The 25,201-nt window shown below is 43.7% G+C and overlaps 1 protein-coding gene across 3 annotated transcripts in view; it reads right to left on the bottom strand.

Annotated features, from left to right (window-relative positions):
- Window positions 1–25,201, bottom strand: part of Thada (THADA armadillo repeat containing) — a 294,771-nt gene that overhangs the window by 157,594 nt on the left and 111,976 nt on the right. For all 3 annotated transcript variants that reach the window (XM_006990503.4, XM_076558882.1, XM_076558883.1), the window contains one exon: window positions 2,091–2,180. In XM_006990503.4, coding sequence (XP_006990565.1) covers window positions 2,091–2,180 — 90 coding nt within the window. The remainder of the gene's footprint in view (window positions 1–2,090; window positions 2,181–25,201) is intronic.

Below are 25,201 nucleotides of genomic sequence, written 5' to 3' on the forward strand. Positions count from 1 at the left end.
AGTGAATTTAGTATCTAAACAGAGATCTTAGAAAATAAGAGGAAGAAATAATTCGTGTGTGTGTGTGTGTGTGTGTGTGTAGGCAAGGGGTCAACCTTGAATGTCAATCTCCAGGAACTGCCCAACTTAGCCCTTTTAAAACTTAAATTAAAAGGATATTTATTATTATTGTGCATGTGATGGGGAGGTCAGAGGACAACTTGTGAGTTGGTGGTACTCTCCTTCCACCTGTAACGTGGGTTTGGTGCACACAAGACGGGTCATCAGGCTTGAACCATCTTGCCAATCCCACCTTTTCTTTCGAGACAGGATCTCCCACTGGGGCCTGGGGTTTACCCAACAGGTTAGTGTGGCTGACTGGCAAGCCTTAGGGTCCTTTTATGTGTGCATCACCAGGACTGGAATTACAAGTGTACATGCCACTACATCAAACTTTTTATATGGGTGGTGGTGACTGAACATAAGTCTTCAGGCTTGCAGGCTTTCCACTTTATGGAAAAACAAATTTCTTTTAATCTAAAAATTTTTATGTGTATCTCCCTCTATGTATATATGTGTATATCTACGTGCATATGTGTATATATAAAACCATGAAGACCAGAAGAGAGTATCAGATCCCCAGGGACTGGAGTGAAAGGCGTTTGTGATCTGCCTTGACATGGGTGCTGGGAACGTGGGTTCTAAAAGAGCAGCAGTGCTCTTAACCACTGAGCCATGTCTCCAGGTGATCTGACGCCCTCTTCTAGCCTCTGTGGGCACCCACGTGCATGTACACACCAACATGCAGACAGACACATAAATGAAAATAAAACTTTAAGGAACGTTATGTATTAGGACACATTAAGTACACGTAGTGATAACTGCATATGAAATTTCTGATCCTCTTTCATGCCCTCCTACCTGCGATCCCTCTGATTTCTGTGAGTTTCATTACAGTGGGTAAGAGAAGCAGGGGTGAAAGGCAAGTCACAGGAGCATGGTTACTTACTGGTGGCTGCACCACCACTTACAGACCCTCAGGGAGAGGGGAAGCCTCATGAGCTCCTTCACCTTGCTTGGTGTTTGGGTTTTTGTTTTTAATTTTTAAACTTCCACTTGCTGTAAGACTGTGTCTTCTAGACATGTCAGAAGCTATACCCAAGAAGTCTTGCCAACATGGCTGCCTAAACACAACCAAACAAAGACACCAACAGACATGCTAATGTGGAAGAGGGAAGTTCCTATGGAGTGGGAGGACTATCTTCCTGGGAAAGAACACACCAGCTGGTCATCAATACCAACCGGTCTGCCCTGAAAACATGTGGATACAAGTAACATAGGACTGGGCAGGTTATATTTATGAATCCAAGAACACACACACACACACACACACACACACACACACACACACACACACACACACCAACAATTAAAAAAAATTGGCCAGGAATTTGAAAGAGAGCAAGGGGAGGTACATGAAAGGATTTAGAGGGAGAAAAGGAAAAGGAAAAATAATGTAATTATTATCGCTAAAATTTTTAAAAAATGTATTTTAAATCCTCCCCACCACCACCGTGTGTGTACGTGTCAAAGCACACTTGGGAAAGTCAGAAGACAGTTTCAAGAGCTGGCTCTCTACGTCCACAATGCAGGTCTTAGAAATCAAGTTCAGGGGTCAGGCTTAAGCCACGGAGTCATTTCATCTCCTCCAGTGTTTGCTTGTTCTTCACTTCATTATTTTATTTTATGCGGACAGGTGTTTGCTGCATGGATGTCTGTGTACCTCACTGTACCTGCTGCCTACAGAGGCCAGAAGGCGGCACTGGATCCCCTGACCTGGATTTAGACAGTTGTGAGACCATGTGGGTGTGGGGAAGTGAACCTGGGTCCTGTGGAATATCAGACAGCGTTCTTAACTGCTGAGCCATCTCTCCACAGCTCCTCCTCTCCCAGGATTTGTTTTCTTGAGAAAGATCTGCCTGTGTAGCCCAGGCTAGCTTTAGACTGGTGGCAATCCTCTTATCTCCATCTCCTGAGGGCTGGGACTGCAGGCAGGAGCCACCCTGTCCAAGCATTGTGACTACACTTCATCCAGTATGTTCTTGCCTTACCTGTCCACTGTACTGGCTACAGTTTCCAACTGTTTGAGAAGAAATGGATACAGTTCTGGAAAGCGTGAGAAAAACTCTCTTCCCGTCATTCTGTGGAGGAAGAAATAAAAGAGAACTGTTACCTTTGCTATCCTCTGATTCGAGAAGAAAGCCCTCACCTTCCCTCCTTAAAGGGAAGCAGTGAGGTCCTATCCGGCTATGTAATGAAAACCTGGAGCTCTTACATTTAAGTCAACACACACGATGCACAGTTGGAAGGGCTTCTGATGCACGGACTTACCTCCATAGTTGAGATGACACACACTTACAAACACGTGCTATGCACTTCAGTCAGGGGAGAGATATGTAATGGGAACACGCCAAGTCTGCACAACTGATTGGGGCGGGGAACAGCCGACAGCGGACAGACTGACTTCAGTGACGCGGACTACAGCCAACAGCGGACAGACTGACTTCAGTGACGCGGACTACAGCCAACAGTGGACAGACTGACTTCAGTGACAAGGAGAGGCCTAGAACAAGGTTCCCAGACTTGGCGCCATGTGATGTGGGACGAAGCAATTCTGCAGGGGTGGGGGTGTCCTTTGCAGTACAGGATGGTCTCTACCCACTAGATGCCAGTACACAGCATCTGTCTCTCGAATCGTGACGATGACCATGTCTCTAGACACTACCAAATGCATGTGAGAAGACCACAGGAGAAACAACTGAGAGCCACTGCTCTGGAGATTGGCACCACAGGTAAGGACTGGGTGAGTGAGTCAATACCTGTAAGGTCATCTTTCCCATATTTACAGAAACTGCTCTCGAACTCAGAGAAGTGCTAAAAATAGTTCCTCAGGCTGCACACACAGTAGGCCAAAAGCTCAAACTTAGTAAAGCGTTTAGGAAAAAGGCCCGTCTGTTAACGCGATTAAAGAGAAGGCCTGACTATAAAGAAATACTCACAAGCTGCCCACTGTTTCAACTCTAGACAGATGCTCCTGAAGTAAAGACGCAGGTCACTGTTTGTTAAACTGAAGCATTATGCCGACAGCAAATTGCTCAGATCTTGTCTTGCCAGTCGGCTCACACATACACGCAAATTGACTACCATCAAGACTCATGATTTCCCATAATGCTCCTTCCCCAGCCAGCTCCTGCCTCCCCAAGCAACCACTGATTTCATTTCTATTACCACAGTTTAGTTTCATCTATTTTAAACTTTCACAAAAACGCAGTGGTACATTTTTTAATTTTTGTCTGGCTTTTCTCACTTGGCAGAAAGTTGCTGAGATTTGTCCACAATACTGGCGGTAGCAGCAGTCTGGCTTTTTCTGCTAAGTAAAATTCCACCATGTGCACACAGAAGTCTGTAATTCCTTCTGTTGGCAGGCACCGGCACCTTTCATTTGTGGGGGGTATTCTGAATACAACTGCTATCCTGACAGTCTCAAACAAGGTTTTCTTGATCATATTTTGTCATTTCTCTGGGCTAATATCTGAGAATAAACATGACATCTGCTTACCATTTAGGAAAGTTTCCCAAACAGCTCCATGACTCTATACGCCAACATCAGAAAGTCAAGGTTACGATGGGTCTCCACCATTCCCAGGGCTTGCTGATGGCTTTTACCTTGTTTTTCCATTTTAGTCACACTTGTGACATCTGTGATTTTGCTTTGCATATCCTGGATGGCTGATGATGTTGAGCAATCTATGCTTTAGCCATCGTGTGGCTTCCTATTCAAATATTTTTACCAACCTTAAAAACACATTGTGTTTTTCCTCTGTCACATACACAACATGGACATTTTTCTCCTGAGTCAGCTTACTTCTTAATAGTGTCTTTAGATGAGAAAATTTTAAATATTAAGTCCAGTAATTTATCATTTTCCTTTCTGTTACTCATGTATTATACAACCTAAGAAATCTCTGCCTCCTTCAGAGTAACAATTTTTTTCTGAATGCTTTATGGTTTGGCCTTTCACACGAACGTCTATGATCTAGATTCATCTCAAATACATTTCTGCATTCAGGGCTTGCTCTCCTTTCTTTTTCTTTTTTTCTCCCTCCCTTCCTTCTTTCCTTTCTTCCCTTCCACTAGGTGGGTCCCAGGTTTGTCAGCAGTCAGAGCCTTTACCCACTGAGCATCTTACCTATCCTGTCCTATTTTTAGTAAGAAGATGCTCCTGAAATAGGAAGATGGCGCCACACTTTGCACAAGGGCTAACGCATTTACTATTACACAGATTAAACTCCCAATCTGTACATATGCACTATGATTCTAAGAAAAACTCTGGGCCCTGTGTGTGTAAGTGACGAGCAGAGATCCTAAAATGTATATGAGACACCACAGACCACCAGGAAAGCACAGGGCTGGGGACTCATCCAGTCATGGTGCAAGACATACCAGAACAGCTTAACTACACAGGAAATTCAGGGCCAGCCTGGGCTACACATGACACTTCCACAAACAAAATGGATTCCAAAAAACCAAATAAGTAAATAAACAAATCAGTAATGATAAGGTAATTCATTAAAACGGAATCTTAGCTAGGCAGCAGTGGTGCACTCCTTTAATCCTAGCACTTGGGAGGCAGAGCGAGGCAGATCTCTGAGTTCAAGGCCAGCCTGGTCTACAATGTGAGAGCCAGGACAGGCACCAAAACTATACAGAGAAACCCTGTCTCGAAAAACCAAACCAAACCAAAGCAAACAAAAGCCCCCCCCCCAACGGATATATACAAGAATAAATTCTACTGTACCTAAGGCCTAAAAACAGCCATAAAGAAAAATATGAAATAATGAAAACAAAGTTTTTAACAGTCTTGACTTTTGGGGAGTTTTCCCATGAGGTCTCCATGTTGTTAGCCCTGACAAATTAAGACTAACTCCATGCATTCTGTCTAATACATCATTTAATTCAATTAAATTGCTGTCAATGAAATGGGTGCAAGCTTCGGTACTAATATTAGCTGTAGCCCCTAGCATCTGATATCTAATCAGCACCACAGTCTGGCAAGCCCAAGGCTCTGGGGTTTTCTATATTGCCTTTCCATCTAGTCTTCAACATTAATCCAGAAATAAGGGCTGGGGCTGAGGGTCTGGCTCAGTATGCTTGAAGCCTTGGGTTTGATACCCAGCACCACACAAAACTGCATATAATTGGCAAACGCCTGTAATCCCAGCACTCAGGAAGTGGAGGTAGAAAAGTAAGAATTTCAAGGCAATAGTTGGCTACATAGGAAGTTTAAGGCCTCTTTGGAATTCATGAAATCCTGTCTTAAAAACACCAGCACCACTAAAAGAAAGCAGTAGATGGAGGTCATCGAGACAGGTGTCTACAAGTTCTCCCATGACCGCACACTCTGCACAATGAAGCAGCAACTGGGCTTTTCTATGGACTCCATTCCAGGATGCCCACATACCCAGAGCCCTGGGAGGCACAGCAACCTCCCTCTGGACAGAGGATAGACATGTTCAATCCCTAGTTCCTCTTCTGTAAAGAACCCACAGCAGGCACAAGTATCAGTCTCTCTTTTTATTACCCTGTGGTCACAGGAGCTCAAGGTATGGGTACAAAATTGCTGATTCCTAGCTCCTGGCACTTTCTAGGACAGTAAATTAATACTTAGAAAACTAATTAAAAAAATAGCAACGATGCTGGTACATATCTGCAATCCTCAAAATTGGAAGACTTAGGCAGGAGGATTGCTATGAATTTGAGGCCAACCTGGTCTATAATACATAGGGAGTTCTAGACCAACCAGGGCTACATAGTTAAGAGCTTATGTAAAAAAAAAAAAAAAAAAAAAAAAAAAAAAAAAGATGATGAAGTAGGATGAGAACGAACACACACACACACACACACACACACACACACACACACACACACACACACACACACAAATCACCCATATCATCACCTATAACATATTCTACCTAAAGAAAAGTTAATCTAAGCTAGGCAGTGATGACGCATGCCTTTAATCCTAGCACTCAGGGAGCAGAGGAAAGCAGATCTCGGTGAGTTCGAGGCCAGTCTGCATGGTCTACAAAGCAAGTTCCAGGACAGCCAGAGCTACCAAGAAAAGTCCTGTCTCAAAAACCAAACAAACAAAAAACCCCAATAAAATAAAAAAGGAAAAGTTAATCTAAACGTAACCAAGTTTGTACTTCTAATGCCATTTTCCTGGAAATATGGAGGACCAACAGAACAAGCTAACCACTATTGCAAGATACTGCATAGGAAAATTAATCCAGAAATAAGGGCTGGGGCTGAGGGTCTGGCTCAGTATGCTTGAAGCCATACTTCTACTAAGAAGGCAACAGCAGCAGAAGGATATAAAGTGTTATAAAGCAAGAGGCTTTCAAGACTCACACATTCCAAGCAATGAGCGAAAGTAGACTCACTGCAATGTGCAGAAGCTGCCTGGTTCCCAGCTCCGTAAATCAAACACAGAGAACCTTGTAAACCAGCAAGGGAAGTTTGCATACGGAGGAATTAACTTTGATTTCTTCTTCAGTTCCTTTAGTCATGTACACCAAAGGGATTGATAGGAAAAATGACATGGTGGTTACAAGCTCCAGGAAAGTAAGAAATGGAGGAACTAAGATGGGCAAAATGCTGACCACAGTTGAAGCTGAGCAATGGAGGTAACAGGGGTTTAATACATTGAAACTTTTAATAATAAAACGTTTTCAGTTCAAGACAAGAATACAAGTCACAAATGGGATTACACAACTGGGAACCAGAATATATAAAGAACTGCAGGGAACCAATAAGTAAAGGAGACAAGTCAACACAGAATGGACAGACCTATTAAAACAATCACAGGTGGAAACATCAGTTCATTTGCCCATACACATCTCTCCATTTAACTAACACACACAAAGCACACATCGTCCTACAGAGGAACCAGTTAGGAACTGCCAGGGCAATCAGTCATTCCCTAGTGGTCTGATATCTCTAAGGTGAGATAGGAAGACAAGCAGTTTCACTTATACAGACCATATGGCTGTGATCTAGAAATTGTCCTGATAGATAACTGGGCTCTGTTGCCCATAATATTGCCAGATAAAAGGGCTGCTGAACTACTACTCTATGATTAAAGGCATTATTTTAATTGAATTGAAGCTAACTGTTCCAAACAGCAAATTACTTCATTCAGTTATCTTAGAAAATATTTACTAGCCCGTCTATCCTGGAGGTATATGGTACATTACCTTAAAGCTAAGCATTTTGTGAACTTTTTAACTGTTTTGTTTTCTCAGAGTGAGTAGTTTGTTTTATTATATCTTTTTTGAAAATACACAGTTGTCTCTCTGTATGGGAGGAGGGGCTTGCTCCAAGACCCCTGCAGATAGGAGAATTATCGGTACTCACACAGTGGCCTAGTCCTTTAAGTCGTTCTGTAACACTTGCCAGACCCACACAATATGAATACTTGGCACATATTGTTCTACTGCACTGTCTAGGGAATAATGTTGAGGACACATGCAATGTTTCTTGCAAATATTACCATCCCACGGTTGGCTGAGCTCATGGACGAAGATCCTAAATACAGAGGGCTCACTGTTTTGTTATCGCTGCGGTCATTCTAGAGGCTACAGGCCCATACGCATCAGTGTGCTTATCAGGTATTGGCAAACAAGTTGTTTTCTAAGGAGACATCTGACTCCGAGAAAATAAGTGTCGGGGTCTAAAGTTCTTCATAGCCTTACTTTAAGAAAATGCAGTTTCTCATGCAGCTCACCTAAAGGGCCAAGGGCTACCCAAACAGAAGACCTGAGCTCTATATACTTGCTGGTAAGGATTCCTACAACTTGGCATGAACCAAAAGTTCCTAAAGACTGTGCCAAATATTTACATACTCTACCCAAAGGGTATAAAACATTAACAATTCTTAGGCGTCATGAAACAGAGCCTCAAGAGAGAGAGGATGAGATGGATAAAGTGATAAGCTGAGATGCCTAATTCACACTTCACTCACTTTGATTCAAGTATACCAAACCATTTCTAGCACCTTGGGTCCCAGGTGGCTGATGCTATGCTAATCCTAGCCTCTAGCTTGCCATGACTAAATGCGTTTTCAAGGACATACTAAGTGAGGAACCACCACTCAGACTCATGCCTCATGGAGGTAGGTCAAAGGCTTTGGGATGCATGTTAGAAGCTTATTTTAAAAAGTCAAAATGATGGTACAATTTTAGACCACATCTGAGTCTTCTCTAAATCCTGGAACATAAGAGGCTTATCTCTCATTTGCCACATAATGAAAACTATCATGTCATTGTGTTTTTCTCATCAAAGTGGCAAATAAGTATATAAGATTAATTGCTCCCTACTGATTTTTTTTAAAATATTTAAGTTCATTAGCCTGATAGCTGACTTACTTTTCTAGATATTTCTTTCTTTTCCATCTTTATAACCAGTCATATAGAATGTCTTTTAATGCCATCAACATTCTATGTTCTGTCTAGCCTCCATATTCTGACAAATGTTGTATCCTCTCTGGGAATATGTCCCCCATGTTACCACTTCTTTTTTTTCAGGCTAACTCCAGATGAATCTGCTGTTTTCGACTGAGGCAAGCCTCTTCGAAGACATCTTTCCTAATATCTCAAGTTTGAGACAGTTTTACATTAGCTCTAACAAGATACCTAAGGTTGGGGAGCTACACAAAGAAAACAAGTTTATTTCTGTTCACTATCCAATAGGTTCATGGGTATGGTACCAGCATCAGCTTGGCTCTGGTAAGGACATCAAGGCAGATAGTATCACATCTATAAGTGTGTAGAAGGAAAAACGTAATCAGACAGGAAGCCAGAGAACTAATCATAAATCAGGGTGTGCTGGATAGTTTTATGTCAACCTGACACAAGCTAGAATCATTTTGGAAGAGGGAACCTCAGCTGAGAAAATGCTCTCATGAGACTAGCCTGTGGACAAGTCTGTGGAACATTTTCTTGATTGATGATGATTGATGGAGGGCTCGCTATGGGCAATGTCATCCCTGGCCTGGTGGTCCTGGGTGCTATAAGTCAGGCTGAGCAAGCCATGGGAAACAAGTAAGCAGCACCCCTCCATGGCCTCTGCATCAGCTCCTGCCTCCAGGTTCCTGTCCTGCTTGAGGTCCTGTCCTGACTTCCCTCAGTGATGGACTATGGTGTGGAAATGTAAATTGAAATAAATCCTCTTCTCCTCAAGTTGTTTTTGGTCATGGTGTCTTATTACAGGAATAGAAACCACAGTACGCCAAAGGATTATTCTTACAACAATGTGCTCTTATGAGAACTGACTCAGGGTCCATTACTTTATTCCCTTCAAAGGGTAGTACCCCCAACGGCCTCCCAAGGAGGTTTTAGCTCTTAGAAGATCCACCTGTCAACAGCTCCATCCATGACCTGTTGTGGGGCTGGCAAGACGGTGCTGCAAGTCAAGGTGCTTGCTGCAAGCCTGGTGACTTGGTTCAATCACAAGGACCCGCACAGCAGGAGAACCAAGCTCCTCTGTGTTGTCATCTGATCACCAAACATGGCATGCCATGGCACAAATGCTACACAGGCTTTAAAACAGACAGACAGACAGATAACACACCCACCCCAAAGACTCTGGGTGAGGTATATTTCCTTGGCTCTACACTACAGCCCATGCTGTCCCCATCATATCACTTACAGCAAGGCATCCATGCAACTTCCTGCTCGCCTATCTCTCGAGTAAGAGTATACTATTTTCCCAGGCAGACTAAAGCTATCTGCTTTTCCCACTGTATCTCAGACACTAAGTATGATGCCCAGCTCTGAACAGCTGGGGGGCTGGGACTGTAGCTCAGTTCTAAAGCATTGCTTGCTGAGCCCGTGAGGCCCTGGGTTCCATCTCTAGCACCCAAACCCAAGTAAACAAAGAAGAGCTGATCATTTCAAAACAAAAAGAACCGCAAGAAACAGTTGCTGAGTGTGAGAAGCAAAGGAAGAGACAGACAAAGAAAAAGGAATCAGGAGCAAGACAGCAAGGAAATAATCCCACCAAGTCCTCGCTGGCAATCCAGAAATGGCGCTGTTTGGCAAACTGAGACACCCTGTGAGGACTGACATTTCTTAAACACAAACAGATAAAGCTTATCTCATTGGCTTGCAAACAGTTCAATTCTAGTTCACCCCAACAAGCAAACAGGCTGATGTTACCTCTGCAGATATGAGAAGCCCTTGGGGTAAATTCTTCCGAGACAGACAGGGTATTTCAAACTTGTTTATCTATGTACTGAAACTAGCCCAACAGCCTTCTTAGACAATAGAAAGGATGAAAAAAAGAAAAGAGCTGAACTGCCATCAGCTCACCCTCCTAGAAAGAGCAAAGAAAGCCCATCGGTGTGAGTGGGATAAAGAGGCAGCCATGACAAAACCCAGCAAGCCAGGGCTAAGGTGACACACGGCAGCTTTCCCTCAGCCTGTGCAAGACACGGCAGGTAAGCACATGCCTGCCAACCAAGGAGACACCTGTTGGGGTTTTGGCAAAACCTCCCCAAAATATGACTACAGGACACCAAATATGGCATTCCAAAATATACTTTATAGGCACATTTTGGCCTAGCTATTCTGAGAAAGCAGTCACTGGGTAGCTATCCAAAACTCTCATCCCAACATTTCTATCTATATGAAACCTGCATTGGTAAGAACAGGCGAGACTATGTATATAGGAAACAGGACTGCTCAGAGACAAGCTAATTTGTGAAATGTGGCCGCCTTCATTCACCAAGGAAACAATTTCCCTCAGCCGCCTTTAACTAAAAAACTCCATGACTCTGTTCCTATTTGTAGTTGTAAAGAAGCTTCAATCATCTGGCTCTTCAAGTCTAATATGTGGTAGGATTCTTGTGTGTATGCACATAATTAATGTGTTTTTAATTTTTATTATTAATCTCTGTGTGTGTGTGTGTGTTTGCATGTGCTGTGTGTGTATGCATGCCACTACACATGTGTGGAGGTCAGAGGACAACTCAGGTGTTTGTCCTTGCCTTCCACCTTGCTTGAGACAGGATCTTTTGTTGTTTGTACCTAGTATGTTGGGCTAGGTGGTCCATGATCTTCCAGGTAATTCTCCTGCCTCCATTTCCTATCTCACCATAGGAGTGCTGGAATTATACATATACTTTACTGTGATCAGCTTTATGGACAAATACTGAACCCATGAGCCACCCTCCAACCCTTAAATGTTTGTTTAACTGTTAATCTGTTGTCTCTCAGTTTAACTCACAACCCAGGCAAAGGATATACAGCAATAAGGCATTCCTTTCGCCCCGACCTGTAGGCCTTGGGTGTAGCAGGAATCTTAAAAGTTCTTATTAATAAAATCAAACCTGAGACGAGTTATTGGTGTCCATGCTGGTAGATCAGAGAGACAGAACAAGCCACAGCTATCTCACCTCGCCGGATCCTCAGCTGGTCTTGTCTCCTCAGACTGGAGGCCTCTGAGTCCCCATCCGGAATGGGTCTCAGCTGAATTACTGCTCAAAAGCCTGAATGCTTAACCAGCCAAAATCTTCTAGTTTCTGGTCCTCACGCCTTATATATCTTTCTGCTTTCTACCACCACTCCCTGGGATTAAAGGCTGGCTTTCTGGGATTAAAGGCGTGTGTCACCATGCTTGGCTATTTCCAATGTGGCCTTGAACTCACAGAGATCCAGAGGGATTTCTATCTCTGGAATGCTAGGATTAAAGGTGTGAGTGCCACCATTTTCTAGCCTTTGTATCTAGTGGCTGTCTGTTCTCTGAACCCAGATAAATTTATTAGAGTACACAATATTTTGGGGAACACAATACCACCACACTTGGGTTAACACAGAAGCTACGTGCAGAACTCTACCTCTCTAGCACCCCTCTATGGTAAAAGGGATCAAGTGGCATTTCTCCACCTGACCTGCATGGTGCTGACTCTACAGAGCCTGGCCAACGTCTGGAGCAAAGCAGGTAGGCAGCGGAGGTTTACTAAACTGATAGAAATGTCTGCTTGGTGCTGATTGGTTTTATTTTAAAAGTCTTATTAAAATTATGCTAGCCTAACTTCTTGTTTTAAAAAGATTGAAGAGTATTTATTTATTTATTTACTTATTTATGCGTATCTGTGTTTGCATGCATGAGTTTATGTGTACCATGTACATGAAAGCAGCCCAAGGAGGCCAGAAGAGGGGGTTGGATCCCCGGAACTAGGGTTGCAGGCAGTTGTGAGCCTCCATGTGGGTGCTGGGAACTAAATCCAGGTTCTCTGCAAAGGCAGTAAGGGCCTTTACTGTAGACCATCTCTACAGCCCCTATGCTTACTTTTTGTTTGTTTAGAAAGGGCCCACTATGCAGCCCTGACTAGCCTGGAACTCACTATGTAGACCAAGTTAGCATCAAATTCACAGACACCTGACAGTCTCTAGCTCCCAAGTGCTAGGATTCAAGTCTTCGTACCACACGGCTGCCTAGCCCTACTTTCTTTGTGGAAGAAAGCCCAGTTAATAAAACCCCACAGAAAAATCTAAAAAATAAACTCAAGCCTCCGAGTTCAGTCACCAGTTTTAAGTGTTGATCTGTCCATCTATAACTCTTCCTTCTCCTTATAGATTACTCTATGATCTGCTTTTTTGCACTTACAGATATATCAAGGATAGTTTCAGCCAGGTATGTTGACACACTTGTGTAATTCTATCATTTGGGAGACTCAGGCAGGGTGATCCTGAGTTTAAGGCCAGTCTAGCTACAGAGTGAAACCTTGTCTCAAACAAAACAAAGCACACCCAGTTCCGTGTCCACCTGAAGCCACCTTATGACAGCGGCTTCTCTGCAGCATACTTTGGGTCTCCCCCAGAGTTCAGAAGTTCCTTTGGGGGACTAACCAGGAAACCAACACAAAAGGACTTGTCCCCTCGGCTAACTCATGTGGACAGTGGTTTTTGTTCCAGCCATGTCCTGCAAGTTACTTGGTCTGTCTGCCCATTCCATATCTAATCATGATAATGCTGCAGCTCTAGCCCTTGAATTCTGGAAAAGCATCCGAGCCTAGGCCACTTGGTATACACTAATGTTTAACAGCTTTAAAAGCCTTGGCCTAAGGTTAAGAGCTTTTGCTGCTCTCCCAGAGAACCTGAGATCAGTTCCTAGCACCCAACTGACAGCTGCCTGTAACTACAGCTGGCCTGGGAGGGCACCCACATACACATAGCATATACTTACACAGACATATACACATAGATAAAAACTTAAAAATTATAAATTCCAGTAAGAACATGGATTACACTTAGAGAGGACCTGAATTTGGTTCCCAGTACCCACATCAACCATTCACAAGCACCTATAACTCTATCTTCAGGAAACCCTAGATGCCTCTGATTTCTTTGGGTACCTGTGCACCCCCCCCACACCACCCCCCCCACACACACACTCAGTGGGTAAAAGCACTTGCTGTGCAATCCTGAGTTTGATCCCTAGAATCCATATAAAAAGCTGGATGCAGAATTGCTTATCTGTAATCCCAGCACATACTAGGTACAAACAACAAAAGATCCTGTCTCAATCAAGGTGGAAGGCAAGGACAAACACCTGAGTTGTCCTCTGACCTCCACACATGTGTAGCGGCATGCATACAGTGGGACTGTATGCATGGGATTACATGAGATGGAAGACAGAGACAGGAAAAACACCTGGAAGCTAGTGGGTCAGTTAGCCTGGAGTATATACTGCAGAAATAAGACAGACGCAGCCTCAGAAGAATGTGGGGAGTAAGAACTGACTCCCCAAAGTTGTCCTCCACACATGCATGTTTCCCACAACTATTTCCCTTAAATTGAGCTTCTCAGTCTCTTAGAAACTCTGTCCTTACGATCTGCCACATAGAGGAAAAGTTAACATGCCAGAAGTCTATGTGCTGGAGCTTTAACAAAGGCATTCCTATGCTAGCAATAATGCAATGAAAAAAGGTGTTTAGTTTAACATGTATGCAAGAAAATCAAGTTATTCCACAAGAGGCCCTATACATGCACTCATCACTCTCAATCATCTCAGAAGGGGGATCAATAGAGTAATGCACAAAGGACTAAAAAAAAAAAAAAGCAAGCAAGGGCAAGCAAAAGCAGGCAGGCCTGAAAAGTTTCACAGTAAACAGCAGCAAAGGCGGAGGCTGTGCCCAGCTTTGAAAAACAGGACTGATTCACAGGCCATGGAGCAAACACCATAAACTCTGTTGTTATATGGAAATAAACGCTGAAGGCAAAAACCTGGAGGTTTGCAGTTCGTGTTTCAAATGGGAACCCAATAAACTATTAAAACGGGGCTGCTCCCTACATTCTGGCCAATAAAACCAGCCCAGAGGAGAGAAATTCAGCTAAGGGCCTTGCCACAGTGACTGCTGATAAAACAGTCAACTCATCTGAAGAAAAACAAGGTCCCCAAATGGAAACAGGCCTACAGAGAAGACAAAGCACACACATGAATTAGAAGGATACGATCAAATGCAAACTAATAAACCACAGATGACTCATGAAAAAGAAGTCTGGATTTGGAACCCCACCAGACCATCTTTGACTCTATTCTTAGAAGTTTATCCCCAATCCCAACTGGGTTGGCAGCAGCACACACCCTGCATGGTAAAGGTCAGCGCACGAATGAGTGCGGCAATGAGAACGGAAGAAGCCTGCTGTAAGGGCTGCTGCACGCCTATGATCCCAGCGCTCAGGGTGGAGGCAGACGGATCACTAAGGTGAGACCATCACCATCAGGGCCTACCTACAGCTGTCTCGTCTAAACAACAACAACACAAACTAAGGCTGGTACCAGCAGCTCAGAGCCACAGTCTACAAGTCAAGCCCGTGGACAGGGATGGAACTGACAGAACACCTGGAGCAGAAGTGGAGGGCCTGGCTTTGACCCTCAGCACCCCCAAAACAAACCCCTCAAACCTCTGTGACCCCTGCAGTGGTTCTACCAGGACAGAGGAAAGCCTTGGGCCTCAGGACCTCTATGAAAGTGCTAAAAGGGATCACATCTCCTCTCTTCTCTCTGCTCTTTGCCTCCTTTCTTGTGCTCTGGAGACAGCTGCCAGTTTCCTGGACTTGCTGAGGGCTTTTCTAACCCGTTCCTTTCAGAAGCTGCTCTGGAGATGGACAGTTCCCAAGCTGCTAAACTGGCTTTAGATTACTCTATCCAGAGAGTGGGGAGAAGTCTTGGTTCTGGAGTGTTCTGGCTGCTAGTCATCCCCTGGGAAGCCATTGGTCCAGGAGAGAGGGCTTGGAAACACATCTCTCATTTCACTGCCAGGAGGTGAGTCAGTGTGCCTTTCTTAAACTCCGCTTATGTGCAAGTTTCCATCCCCACAGCTTATATGGCCTTTTTTTTTCTTCTTTTTCTCATAAGGAATTGTTGAATTGTTTCTTAGAAAATGTTTCTTGGGCTGGAGAGATGGCTCAGCAGGTAAAGGCACTTTTGCCAAACCTGGCAATTGAGGTCAATCCCTGGGACCCACATGGTGGAAGGGCAGAACCAACTCCCATGAGCTGGCCTCTGACCTCCACATGTATACAAGAGCACATAAGTACCTCTATACACACACACACACACGCACGCACGCACGCACGCACGCACGCACGCACGCACGCACGCACGCACGCATACATGCACAAATTTTTTTTTCATTTCAGGACCTTCCAGAGGTCCTGAGTTCAATTCCCAGCAACCACATGGTGGCTCACAACCATCTATAATGAGGTCTGGTGCCCTCTTCTGGCCTGCAGGTATATATGCAGGTGGAACACTGTATACATAATAAATAAATAAATCTTAAAAAGAAAAAAATTATTTTTAAAGAAAGTGTTTCTTGCTGAAGTCCATCCTCTCAGAAGTCTCAGCCTCAAGTCATCTATCTGTAGTAGCTTGATTCCATGATCATTTGGTAAGGGATCTGTGCTAGACTGTTTGCAGAGATGACCAGCAGGCTCCTTCCCCTGGGTGTATGCATCTCCTTTCTTTCAAGAGGCAGGTTTTCTTCCCAACTCCTGGCCTCCAGAATGCCTTGTGACTTGCTTTGATCAAAGGAGGCTGTGGAAATGGCACTGTGCTAGTCTGGGTTTAGGCTTTTAAGAGGCAAGGCCACTTCTGTCTTCACCCTCTTGATGCTCTAACGACCCCGCTGGAGAAGTCCCATTAGCCTCCGGTCATTTGTGCTCCTGGTTCTAGGACTGGAATATGAATGTGAGCTCATCTTGGCCTGTCCAGCCCTAGTTGAGGTCATTTCAGATGATGTTACACAGTACAAAAGAAATATCCAGCTGAATCCAGCAAACCCCTAACACTGTGGGAAATTATAAGCTGTTATTTTAGACACACTAAATTTCAGGGTGGTTTGTTGTACAGAAAAGTGTTATAATTAAGGGCATTGAGTTAGGCTGTGGGAAAGACTCAATAGCAAGCAACATACAAGTTACTTTATTATGTCAAATTACTGTGTTCTTGAGGCCAGAAATCTGAAATTAGTACTGAAGGTGTCAGCAGGGTCCCTTTGGAGGCTCCCTGAGAGAATTCCACCTTCATCTCTTGCCTTCTGGTGATGACCAACGTTTCTTGGCTTGTGGTTACATTATTCCAATTTCTACCTCTGTGGCCATACCGTTCTGTCCTTTCTGTCTGACCTGTGACACCACCAAGGAGCCCACCACAGACACCATCAGTTTCTAAGGAAAAGGAGAAAGGGGCAGATAGGATCTAAGGAAAATGATGCACATTCCTGTCTGAAGGAAGATGAGGATCAGGACACAAGAAGCTCAGTGAACTACGGAGAGACCCAAGAAAGCTCTACCTAAGCACGTGGTCATCAAATGAAGTCAGCCGGAAGCAGTGAGAGGAAGTGGCCTCCACCACAGGAGCCTGAGGAAGCCTGCCAGCAGATTTCCCATCAGCTACCCGGGAGCTCAGAGTGGTAGCTGAAACAAAACCATCAAGCAGGAATCATGGATTTGGTAAAGCTAGGACTGAAAAGTCAGGGAGAGTGAGGGGTGGTGACACTTGCCCGGACCTGCACCACGTGTGGAGGAAGGAAGGGAGAAAGGAAGACATCCTGGAAAAAACACAAGCAAAGTGAGCTTCCTCCCCTGACCTGTCCTGCAGGACCCACTGAAGGTGCCCTGCGGGCTGAAATGCACTGGAAGAGCTGAGGGTGTCGGGTAGGGAGGTGTGTGGGCAACTAAGAGACATTTGAGAAAGGCATGACTTCACTTTTTTTTGTTTTTTTTTTTTTGGTTTTTTGAGACAGGGTTTCTCTGTGTAGCTTTGTGCTTTTCCTGGAACTCACTTTGGAGACCAGGCTGGCCTCGAACTCACAGAGATCTGCCTGCCTCTGCCTCCCAAGTGCTGGGATTAAAGGGCCACCACCACCTGGCATAACTTCACTTTTTTAAAATAACCCCAGGACTTGATTTTTGCATTTGACTTTCCTTCACTTTAGAATGAGATTTGTAACACGTATACAACTTGGGTACCTTTTAAAATGTATACTTCTTTTTTTGAGATTCGAATGCCATCATCTGCCCCCTAGCCTCCCTTCCTCCACCTGCCCCCATATTGTCTGCCACCCTCCCCCACTGGCAGCTCCCTTTCAAATTCATGCCTCTTTTTCTTTAATAGTTATTATAAGACAACTGGTCCAGCCCATGTGTGCATGATTTCAGAGCTGATCTTTTGGTATCAGACACCAATTCAAGTGCTCTTCCCTGAGGAAAATAATTTCTTCTGTCTCAGCATTCCGGAGTTGCCTGGAGTTCTTTTTACCACTCCACCTGTGTAACCCAAATAATTTCAGCAACTCCTACTGTTTTGAGAAAGAGGCGAAGTCACCATGTAACCAAGGGTGATGTGAACTTCTGACCCTCCTCCCTCCACTTCCCAAGTACAGCTGGGAGTACAGCTGTGTACCACCACCCCAGTGGACGCAATGCTGAGCTGCACCTAGGCCTTGGGCACTCGAGGGAAGCACTTGACTAGCTGAGTTACATCCCAGCACCTGAGACTAGTGCATTAAGGAAGAAAAAGCAGCCAGCATGCAACTCTGTGAGTTCGAGGCCAGCCTTGTCTACATAGTGAGGTCCAGGACAGCTAGAGCTACATAGTGAGGCCCTGTCTTGAAAAACCAAAAACAAAGAAACTAAAATACTGTTAGTTTAAAGCCAATATAGTAACTTTGGCACATCTTGTTTTCTAGATGATGAGGTTAATATAAAAACAATAATTTAAAAATACTATTTTAAACAATAGTTTTTTAAAAAACTTATGTTTTTGGACACACAGTGTATGCGGCACTACAGTATCATGTGACATCAGTAACTAAAAGCAGATGGGAATGAGCTACACAGAAGCAATGCTGTATGTTACTGAAGCTACGATGATATGAATCAAATTACAAGATAACGTTTAGAGTGCTAACATTAGCGTGAGTTAACACGCACACTAACTACAAAGTGTTCAAATATCACATGTAACTAAGGCAAATGAGGAAGCAGTTTTAAAATTCACACCATAACGAACCACCAGGGCTAGAAAGATGGCACATCAGTTCAGGGCACCTGTAGCTTTTCCCAAGGGTGTGGGTTCAGTTCCCAGCACCCTCATGGTAGCTCACATCTCCTGTTAACTCTAGTTTCAGGAGATCCTAAGCCTTCTATGGTCCTCATGGGCACCAAGCATGCTAAGTGGTGCACACACACATATTCAGGCAAAACATTCATACACATAAAATAAAAGAAATCTTTAGGAAAAAACCAGGTGTAAGTTTAAGTCCCCAAATGCCAAAACTGACTGAACACAAGAGACAGTAGCATAAGAAATGAGGGAAAATAAAGCTGCATGTTATATAGGAAATAGCCAAATGCTACATATAAGTCTTTTATTAGCAATTACCTTAAATGTAAATGGATTATATTCTCCAGTTATAAGACAAGGCACTAACAGAACAGACTTTAAACACATGATCCCCCTCACATGCTGTCTATGAGACTTGCTTTAGAGATAAGTTTCAAGTAAAAGGATGAAAAAAAGGATACAAACAGTAGTCAGAGGAAAAACAGGCGCCTATATAAGACAGTATTGGGACACTAGGACAGCTGGGGGTGGGGGAGGGGCGTGCTGCCAAGCCTGATGACCAAGTTCAATCACCTCCCACGAGCTCTCCTCTAAATTCCATACATGTTCAATGGCATGTTCAATGGCATGTTCAAGCATGCACACACGCGCACGCACACACACACACACAAAGACAAACACACACACACACACAAAGACACTCAAACACACACACACACACACACACACACACACACACACACACACACACACACAAAGACACTCAAACAGAGAGAGGGAGGGAGGAAGAGAAGTGTTTTTGTACCCACATTCCCCACAATGAAGAGTTTAAACATGGCCCTTTAGGTCCTGGTCCAGGACTCTACCTCATGGAATGGCACCACCTATATTCAGGATGCATCTCCCCACCTCAGCCAAACCTCTCTAGAACTGTCTGTCTGTCCCACAGTGATGCTCTGGAGCATCTGTAAGGGCGGCTACTCCTATGAAGCGGTGGTGTATGTTCTGAAAGAACACGGTACTATCCCAGGCATGGAGCCAAGGCTCTCTTGGAAAAAGCCACCGAGGACCGTGCTTTTGAAGCTGTGGCTCGGTGACTATGTTGCTACAGACATGATGCACTCCACCTGAGACCCTGGAGATGGCACACATCTTCAGTCACCACCACCTATTAAAAGACTCAAGATTCTGTCTTATATTTTAAGAAAATTTTGTGATGAAATAAAAAAATCTTTGTTACATATTTTTAAAGAAAAAATAAATAAAATGGTATTACCAGGAATTAGGGGAATGGGGGATACTGTTTAATAGCACTCTCCTTTTGGAGGATAAAAAAGAATTCTGGGGATAGGTGGTAGGAATAATAATATAAGAATGTTACACTATTTCTGAGCTTAAAAATAGTAGAGATGGTAAAACATCTGCTCTGTGCACATTATCATAACAAAACGTGTTATTGCATTAAAAAAAAACACAGATTCTGGTGGAAGCAGGCTGTGCTGGGTGATCCTCAGGCTGATCTCTTTTTGCAGCATCACCATGAGCTTCAGGGCACAGTCCAGACTTGGAGGTATTTGTATAATGTAAACAGTTAATGGTCTTTTACTGAAACATGCTTAAAAATTATCTCCTCACTAGAATGTTGGCTCCTTCAGCCCCAAACTTCCTTGCTTCTGCTCTAATCCCAGTATCCAGAATGGTATACAGCACATCCTAGGCACTTAGCAAATACTGTCCTCCCTCGGTAATCCACTCTACAAACCCTGCCCCAAGTAAGAGTGGGCTGTCTTGTCAACCAGAGGTCCCAGTCCCTTCACCCTGACTCTGCATACACAAAAGATCAACTCACGCACAGGCACTGAACATGAACTTCTGTTGCTGGCCGTTTCATCTAGCAGACTTTTAAGCCATCATCTGGTAATTTCTATTTCATTCATTAAGGATTAATAGATTTACATAAATCCCAGTATTTCTATCTCTAATATTCTGTTTGTTGCCCTTTAAGTTCCTAGCCTAAATTATACAGATATTTTCATTAAGGCTAATATTAATTTGTCAATTCAAGTCATGCAAGGGAAGGTGAGGTATCACCATAGTCCCAGAATTTAAGGATAATGTTAGAACTAAGAACTGCCCCTGAAGAATATCTAATTGGATTATTAATCGTTAGGAATTAAGTGAGCCTCCCAAGATGGAGACACAGGTTGGGTGTAAGTACAGGACTAGGCATCCCAGCTCTTTATTAGGCTGGTATCTCTACCCATGGCAGACAGCTGCTGAGCAAGCCAAGGACAGACTGTGACCCAGACAGGTCAGTTTTCAAAGGACTTCATGTCCCTGTGGTTTGGTCAGACAGCCCAGTCCAGTGAGATAAAAGTCCCCACCTGTACTTCTTCCTTCCACAGGATCCTGGCTTCTGAGCCAGGATCACTCACTGAATCTAAACAGGGTATATGAGCAGGGAAGCTAGCAGCCAAGGTAACCTGTTAGAACCCACTCATCTGCTCTTACAAAGCGTGTCCAGAGATCACTGGCCATTATCACAGATAATTCCATCTGGTCCAGGGAGTCTCCTGTCTGTCCTGTATCCAAATGAAGAGAGCTAAAATACCAACACGCTAAAATACCTCTGACTTACTTTGTCTCCCCACAAACTTCCAACTTTCATGCAAATTAAATCAGAAAAGGGGAGGGAGCATGGATTTGTTCTTAATCCAGCTCCATTTTTCATTATTCCCAGTAGATAAATTCCCAAGATTTATTTACAAAGAAAAACCAAACTAAAAACCAACCAGACATCAGGTAAATGCTACTCTACTTCAATGCTGTCCATAACTAGTAGGATGTGATATCCACTGACATACTTTCCCAACAACTAAGTGAAAGAAGATTGAGAACACTCATTATACAGTATGATTTTCCTTTGCAGCAGAATTAAGCAAGTCCCTGCTCAGTGGTGTCTAGCCCAGACACCTGCTAAGTGTATGCCCACTCAACACCTGCCTGAAAGTACTCAAAACATGGGATAATTTTCCATAAGTTGGTAGATCTCCAGACAGGGGAAAAGCCAGTCTTTGGCAGATTTGGAAAAAGAACATTTATGGACATCTTAGCCATTTGTTTTTTGAGCAGCCAGAAAAAATAATCTGGAGTAAGTATAGCTCACTGTTGTTGTTATTATTTTAAAAACAAAACAACAACAAACCCCCTAACCCCTGGCTCCTGGGGCTGACAGGGGGAAGCAGGCTGGTTTCTGTTTAAATACAAATAGAATGTATTCAACTAGACATCTGAGATTAGAGTCTGTGTGTGCTCCTCTCATGAAGGCTGAGATTTTAGAGTGCTCTCAAGTCAAGCTGCCACCTCTGTGGATCCTAGAAAAGCAGTACTCGGCTCCAAAGCAGCCTGTGCACTGAGACCACACTGAGCCTGGCTCTGAACATTCTTTATCTGACTGGAGTCATTCCGTGCCCATTCCCTTCCATGCCTGATTCCTCGAACAACCAGACCCCAAGTCCCTCAAAGGCTGAGGCAGTGTTTGCTCTCCAGCCACATACCACTGCACGCAGGGGAGGGGACAGGCAAACCATGCATTTCCTAGTTTTTCCCTCTCATTTTTCTCTTAACTGCAATTAATATTTGCCCATATAAAAAAGGCAAGAAACACACAGTAAGACATCCCAATCCTGTCCATTCTAGAGCTCTTCTACGCACATCCACAGTGCCAAACTGTACATATACTTACGCTGTGCCGTTCTAAAGGAGTGGCAAACACAGGCTAGTTGAACAGTACTGTTTGCCAAACTATTTTAATTGATGCTTAGATGCTATACTTGCTTTGGTACACTGGCTTTTATACACTCAGTAGCAGAATAAAAAAGGTATTATCTTCCTTGTCCTTAATTCAAATACACAGTTTTATCTTCAAGTTTGGTTAATAATTTTAGCCAAATATAAAAAATGAGGAATGGAATTATGTATCTTCAGAATTTTAAAGGTATTGCTATTTAATTTCTTTTCAATTACAAACATTTTTTCATGTGTTCTATCTGCTGTATGTCTGTTCACCATGTGCATGCCTGATACCCACATTGGCCAGAAGAGAGCATGGGATCCGAGTTATGGATGGTTGTGAGCCACCACGTGGGTGCTGGGAACCAAGCTCTGGTCCCCTGCAAAAGCAAGTGCTCTTAACTGGGAAGACATCATCTCTCTAGCCCCACGGCTGGGCACTGCTTTCCATTCATGTGCTGGGACTCAGGCGCCTCAGCCCTAGGAAATCTTCTTGTGCTATGTCCGTCATAATATCCTACACTTATTTTATTTTCCTTTCTGAACTTTTAAACTGGATGTTGAGTCAACTGAACTAATTATCTGATTTTCTTCTCTCCTATATGCCCCCCCCCTCTAGCTCAACTTCTCAAATTTCACATGGATGATCCTATTTTTTAACTTCCTACAGCACTCTCTTACGCTCACACTGCTGCTTTAAAGCTCTCATTCTGGGCACGGCGTAGTGGCACACCTGTAATCCTGCATTCAGGAGGCCAAGGCACAAGAAACATGAGGTCAGGCCATCTGGCTCCAAAAAGATGGGGGAAATGCAAAGAACAACTCAACCTGTCCTGTTTTCATCAGGTCCCTGATCTCTGTATCTGCTTCCAATGAATTTCATTCTTAATTTCTACTTCTCTTCTGTTACTGACCACAAATTCCAAGTGTCAGTATTTCTTGGTATGATTATAGTACTTTTCTCCTAACATATCTAACATGGAGGTGGCTTCTCCCCTCCCCTCCCCTCCCCTCCCCTCCCCTCCCCTCCCCTCCCCCCCCCCCCTCTCCCAAAGCAAACAGTAACTCTGTCAGTTAGAAACAGAAACACTAATTGCTATAATGTATCAAACACAAGCGGAAAGGCAAGCCAACTAGAGAAGGACTCAATGAAGACCACCTGAATAAGCAGGATGGTGCAAGGGGATTGACGAAAAGCTAGTTCTATTCGAGTTTAGACTTGTCCACCCAAATTATCTACCACATGACTCTAAAGAACACCAATTCTAAGCACAAAATTAAAAGTTTTCTTTCTTTTTCACCCCAAGCCCAATTCAGCCATGATTCCAAAGAAATGGAGGATAGCAGTTGGGAGGGAGGGAAGGAGGGAGGCAGGCAAGAGGTCCTTGCAGAGCATTTGCACACCTTGTACCTCTGCTGACCACACTGGTGAGTCTTCCTGACTTCCTGACCTTGTTTCTGAGACCATCCCTTGCACTCACTGTAATCTGGCAGAAGAGCGGCCTGCATGTCAAGAGCACTGTGCAGGCTACTTAACCTTTTTAACAGATGCAGCACAGACACCAGGCTTTAGTGAGTCAATACCTAACTTTGCAGAGACACACTGTCCACTACATAGCCTATGTATAGAAATACCCCAATGAGTCTTTTTTTTTTTTTTTAATTCATTGTTTTTTTTTTTTTTTGTTTTTTGTTTTTTGTTTTTTCGAGACAGGGTTTCTCTGTGTAGCTTTGCGCCTTTCCTGGAGCTCACTTGGTAGCCCAGGCTGGCCTCGAACTCACAGAGATCCGCCTGGCTCTGCCTCCCGAGTGCTGGGATTAAAGGCGTGCGCCACCACCGCCCGGCCCCAATGAGTCTTAAAAACCTATAAAACTCACAAACGTTAGCAAAGCATCCATCCTCATTAAATAATGATATTTAAAACAAAATGATGTGAGTTCAGGCAAATCTAATAGCATGCCACAAAACCAAGGCAGTTCAAGTATTATATCTGTTTATATTAAAGTCTATTCTAACTAATGGCAATTTTTATAAGTAATGTGAAATTTTATTTTAGAAAAAGGCTGCTCCTACACCAGAGAATAAAATCTGAAGCCATGTTCCCTAAATTTGTTATTGTCTGATGGGACAGTAAAGAGGAAATGAACTGTGGAAAAGGGACAAGCGTGAGACCCAGCCAGTGTGGAGGAGTAACCGCTCCCTGAGAGCGTGGCCTGGCTGATCCGCCCATCCCTGCTGAGCGCCCGCCCCCCCCACTGTTCTCTGTAAGATGGGCACAGTCCTGGCTGCTCAGTGGAGTTGCCCTGAGAGCAGAGATAACACAGCCACAAACCTAACTGCGTTCCTTCTCCGCAGATTACAAGCACTGCTCTTTGGCCTTGGATCCTGCCACCCAGTCCTCCTCCCCTCCCTCCCTACTTTGAAGAGAAGATGAAAGGAAGAAAACAGATATTAGTATAATAATTAATTAGATAAATTATCATGAAGGTCAACATACCAGAGTCCAACAGACCAGAGAATACAATGCACTTGTTCCTGTGGTACAGATTGCTTTTCAAAATACATAAAATACAGGCATTGAAAATATGATTAAAATTTAAGTTTGTCATAAAAATTTACTAAGCATTCTGATAAAGTTAACACCTATAATTTTCAGGGATCAAACATTAAATTGTTCCATTAAACACTGAACATATTAAAGTGCCAAAGGCCAAAAAAGGGAAGCTAGGA

The sequence above is a fragment of the Peromyscus maniculatus genome, chromosome 22 (genome assembly GCF_049852395.1).
Source record: "Peromyscus maniculatus bairdii isolate BWxNUB_F1_BW_parent chromosome 22, HU_Pman_BW_mat_3.1, whole genome shotgun sequence".
Lineage (NCBI taxonomy): Eukaryota > Metazoa > Chordata > Mammalia > Rodentia > Cricetidae > Peromyscus > Peromyscus maniculatus.